The following is a 5382-nucleotide window of genomic DNA, read 5'->3' as shown; positions in this document are numbered from 1 at the left end:
CCCAGGTGTACAGTGAACTGGTTCTGCCTTTTGGTTTTATCATTTAACTACTCTGCAGTCAGCCACCTTGCCCCATCTTCTTCTGGTCCCATGGTACTTCTGCTCTGCTCTACCCCATAGATCCATCCTCTAACTCCCCAGACTATAGGGCCAGACTGTGTACCTAATATGTAAGACTTACTGAGGGCAGGAAAATGAAGCTTAAACCCAGATACCAGCTACGAGTGCTCCTGGGTTAAGATCTTCCACATGCATTTGTAGGATCTGGTTTACTTGCCCTCGAAGGAAATACTCTACATGGAATCTACATGATCCCAATTCCTCTGAGTCTCAGAGGAAGGAAAGGGCCAACTTCATTCTCATCTCCAGTCTCAGACCTGCCGCTAAGAAAAACAACATTGAAAGATCTGCCATTTTATCTCCAACGCAGACAGTTTTTGGTATTGTTGTGTCATGAGGTTTTGCCCCACACTGCCTTTCATGCCTTCTTTGCACAGAAGGATCTTGGATCTTCATATAACTCAAAAGAACACTAAGCTGTTTATCCCAAAACAGTGAAACAACTGCTCACAAGGGTGAATTCAGATGTGCCCAGAAGGGAACCAGAAAATCACTACTTGTTTTTTTAGTAGATCACCCATTTGATCCCCTCAAGTCCCACCCTCCCAGATTTTAAGTTTCATCATTTTTACAACTTGGGTCCAGTAATAGCCAAAGTTCTCCATTATGTATGTAATTCTATTTTCTGGTGATCATTCTTCACATATCTCTTCTATGGGGATACATTCTTTGGAGATTCATGGATGAGAGCGCCAAGAGCACAGAACTACAGGGATATTTGTCCTCAAGATATCACTGGGTAAAGCATTTCTGACTCACCAGGTCCCTCACAGCAGCCTTTACATCCTTGTTCCTCAGGCTGTAGATGATGGGGTTGAGCATGGGGGTCACCACCCCATAGAAGAGGGAGGTGAGCTTGTCTGAAACATCCTGCTTGTCTGCCCCCAAGGGGTCCTTGGATTTGGGCTTCCCATACATGAAGAGGATGGTCCCATAGAAGACGACCACCACTGCAAAATGGGCAGAGCAGGTGGAGAAGGCCTTTTTCCTCCCCTCAGCTGAGGGGATCCTCAGGATGGTAGCGAGGATGAAGATATAAGAGACAAAGATGAACAGAACTGGGACCCCTAGAAAAATCACATTTGTCACTCCCATACTAATCACATTGATGGAGATGTCAGCACAGGCCAACTTCAGGACAGCCAGGATCTCGCAGGTAAAATGGTTGATGATGTTGTTCCCACAGAAGGGAAGCCTCATTGCAAGGGATGTTTGAACCATAGAGGCAGCACTTCCAGCTGCCCAGGAGCCAGCTGCCATGGGCACATAGGCAGCCTTGCTCATGACCACGGGATACCTAAGGGGGTTACAGATGGCCACATAGCGATCAAATGCCATCATGCCCAGAAGCACACACTCTGTGGCTCCCATGGCAAAGGAGAGAAACATCTGCATGACACAGGCTGAGAAGGAGACGGTTTTCCTGGGGGTCAGGAAGCTGTCGAGAATGAGGGGGACTGAGGAGGTTGTGTAGCAGATGTCCAGAAAGGAGAGGTTCCCCAGGAAGAAGTACATGGGCGTGTGCAGGCGGGAGTCAAGGGCAGTCACCAGGATGATGATCCCATTGCCCAGCAGGATGACCAGGTACATCAGGAGGATGAGCACAAAGAACGTTTTCTCCAGCTTGGGGTGGGCTGAGAGGCCCAGGAGAATAAATTCAGTCACAGAGACGGTCTGGTTGGCATTTTCCATGACATGTCTCCTCTTTCAACAGAGGAAACCACTCAGAGATCCAAACTCAATATTCTTTGCCTTGCTTAGGTCCAGGGCATCTAGTCTGGAGTTCTGGTTAGGCTGAGTGATTAGGAAATAGTCTTGAAAGTCCACAGTTTCTATTTCTTCCAAGAAAAAGAAGTAATAAAATCAGAAATTACTTTGGAGCCATAGGACTTCAAATTTGTAATATTTAAAATGATGATTCTGATAATTTAATAAATTTGATCAGGGATAAGACATATAACAGATTCATTTTTACGGTTCTATGTCCATATGGCAATTCATCTCATTCAACTTCAATCAGAAAAGTGACTTTACGTTTCCTTCATGTTCTCCAACTTCGTGCCAGTTACTAGTGAAATGATTAGTTGTGACTGCATATTTTCTTTCTTCTCTCCAGATAATCTAAGAGAAAACATACTCCTGTTGTTCCCAAGATTTCCTTTCTCATGGGTCTCACCTGCTCCAGGGCTTTCCATCCATCTGTATTTCCATCCATCCATCTATCCACCCATCCATTCATCCAATAGTGTCTGACCATCCTTCCACTAAAATATTTGTTGATCACCTAGTATGTGGGGATGACAGTCCCTATGAGAAACAGGGGTGCCCCATAGACCAGACTTAAGTATACTCACAACTTAGCAGGAAAGGGAAGCAGAAGGATTCAAGAGAGGCTAAAATATCTGAAAGGGCATCCAGGGTATTGATGGGACTAGAGTTATGGAAGGCTCCTTTGATGATATGGAATCCAGCTGGGCTTTCAAGGACAAAAAGAGACTGGACATGCAGAGGTGGAAAGGGAGGTAGTGTGTGTTTGGTGTGAGGGGGTCTCTAGAGTAACTTCATGCTCTGGAAATGCTGGTATGCCCAAATAGTTTGAACCTGATGTTCCACGAAAATAGAGGACTGGCTCTAAAAATGCACAGTGGATCACAGCTTCTGGAAATCTAGTTCTCTTAGATAACTAAAGCAGTGCTTTTTTTCTTATTTTACTGGGTCACCCTCCCTCTGGATGAGCACCCTTATAGGAATCAATGAACATTAGTAGTCCTTGAGCCTTTTGACTCAGCTGCTAGGTATGTCACCTGGGTGCCATAGTATTCTAGTATTCTAGTATTCTGTCACTGATTATGCTCCCCAAGTAATCTAGTCCAACCCTCTCTCTCATTCTAGGTCATTTTCTGCACTGCACTGATGCATGGCTTTCAGTTTCAGTTTGGTATCTTTTAAAAACAAAGAGCTCACTATATTTCCAAACAGCATACTGCATTATTTGCAGAGTGCTAGCGTATTAGAAAACGTTTCTTCACATTGAACCAAGCAGGGGGCTTTCTAAGAGTTCCTTACTCATATGATGATAGTCAGCTTCCTTCTGGAAATGCTTGAATCTGTGGAAAGTGATCAGGTCTGTAAGGCAAAGATTTAGGCTGTGTTCTTTTTAACATTCTAACCTGCTGTGTAGACTTCTGTACTTCCTTCCCTCTCTTACATTCTCAGCTTACCCTATTCTGTATTGGGATTATAAGAGATCAAGGATGTTCAAACTATCTAGGAAAGATTTTTTTTTTTAGGAAAGAACTTTCATTTTATTAAATTTAGAACCCTCAAACATAAAGCAGAGCTGCTCTTGTTGAAGTGGGGAAGGAGGATTGGAAAAGTCTGGGCTCCTCAGCCAGGGAGGCTCCTTCAGGGCACTGCAGGCAATTTAAATGGCGCCCTCTGGAGCCTAACTCTGGGACAACTCAAGCCTTTCCATGGCTACTATGTGAATGATGCTCCCTGGAGTTATACAAGAAGGGGCTCTGAAACCATGGGCCCATCTCATTTCTGAGGGTGTCTCTAAAGTTAGATGACTCCATTAAATGAGACTGAAAAGTTTCATAGGCTTCTTCATAGGTTTTTCTGATGCAGGAAGAAGTGGTTTGTGTTGCCCTTGGTCTTTGTAAGACTACTGAAATTGCTTTATCTCTTCCCTTGTCAAGTCGCAACCCCTTTGAAAAATCAAGTCAGAGGCTGGAAATTTTACTGTGCTAATAAAAGGCTGAGGATCACTCTGATAAGGACTCTCACTTACCTTTATCAGAACCTACTGAGAGGGGTGCCTGGGTGGTTCAGTCATTAAGTGTCTGCCTTTGGCTCAGGTGATTGAGTCCTGCATTGGGCACCCCACTCAGGGGGAAGCCTGTTTCTCCCTATCCTACTCCTCCTGCTTGTATACCCTCTCTTGCTGTGTCTCTCTCTGTCAAATAAATAAATAAAATCTTATATATAAAAAAAAAGGAACCTCCTGGGAAAGTGTCCCTACAGTTTGGGAATAGTACATGGGCCAGAAATAACAACAATAGTTTGAAAGGCCCAGGCTGAGATGCCCACCTCTGATTTAAAGAAGGGGTGAAAAACAGTTCTTCCCACCTGTCTTGATAGTGTATTGTAGGCAGAATCTCCAAAGGAACAACCAGAAGGCAACTTGAAATCAGTGCAGTAATTGGGACTGTTGTGCTCCCTGACGTGATTAAAAGTTTGGAAATGCAATCATACAAAGTAAGAAAACTTTTTATACTTCTGGGACAAAATCCCCAGGATCTAATCATGCTGAAAACACTCTGAGAAGTCTTCTTTTTCTCTTTCATTCATTTTCTTGCTGGAACTTTCCATTCTTAATCCACTGAAGGACATCAAGGGAAGTTTTTCTATGTCCTGCTTGAATTTCTACAAACTTCAAAATGCTTAATATTCTTGAGAAGAGGATCCAGAGAGATATGAATTATTTACAAGAATTCTATCTTCATGGTATTACAGAACCAACAACTGTGGGCACAGTGCTTCTAAGTCAAGTGCTCAAGGCATGGCTGTGGACACTTGGGGGGAACGTCCATCTAGAGCCCTGAGGAGACTTTAAGGAGCAGGAGATTTCTGGCCAGGACTTGAACATTGGGGGAGAATTTACACACGAAGAGATAGGAAAGAGGTGGGGGAAAGGGAAAACTATCCTGGTGACAGACCTTGGCAGGTCTTCGGCTTGAGTGTGGTGAAAAAATAATGAATACTGTTATGCTGAAAATAAATAAAAAATAAATTAAAATATAAAAATAAAAAAAATAAGAAGTCAGTAAGTCATTGTAGACATGCTCATTTACACTGAAGATGTGAGCTGGAATGAAGAAGTAAGCACAACATTCCTTCCACAATAATTTTACAAGGAACTCACAGTAACTAAACAGTAAGTCAACAAATATATGATGAAATCATGACCAAGAACCATCCTGGGAAACCAGTCCCTAGCATCAGACCAGAAGGAAGAAGGAATCCTCGGCCCTCAAATGAGCTGCATATGAGAGGGAATTTTCACTATGATTTAGAGCAAAGAAACGGTGACAAATACAATAACAAGCTCCTAAAAGAATACACCTTCCTATTGTGTTGAAGCTGCTAGGAAGTCCATTAGACCAATTTGTGCCTTGCCAATACCAGTCATTATAACTAGTCCATACATTTAGGCAGACTGATAGAAAGTTGTTCATTTGGGGGGGGGGGTAAAATTTA

The 5382-nt window shown here is 43.1% G+C and overlaps 1 protein-coding gene across 1 annotated transcript; it reads right to left on the bottom strand.

Annotated features, from left to right (window-relative positions):
* Nucleotides 1-852: 852 nt before the first annotated feature.
* Nucleotides 853-1812, bottom strand: LOC116570764 (olfactory receptor 13C7). Its single transcript, XM_032308276.1, has one exon. It carries the CDS (start codon nucleotides 1810-1812, stop codon nucleotides 853-855), a length of 960 nt encoding a protein of 319 aa, XP_032164167.1.
* Nucleotides 1813-5382: the final 3570 nt, after the last annotated feature.

This window comes from Mustela erminea, chromosome 12 (genome assembly GCF_009829155.1).
Source record: "Mustela erminea isolate mMusErm1 chromosome 12, mMusErm1.Pri, whole genome shotgun sequence".
NCBI lineage: Eukaryota > Metazoa > Chordata > Mammalia > Carnivora > Mustelidae > Mustela > Mustela erminea.
This window is presented reverse-complemented; position numbering and strand designations above follow the sequence as displayed.

Excerpts from the sequence above, each read along its gene's own strand:
- LOC116570764 (XM_032308276.1), bottom strand. The coding sequence starts at position 1,812 with ATGGAAAATGCCAACCAGACCGTCTCTGTGACTGAATTTATTCTCCTG.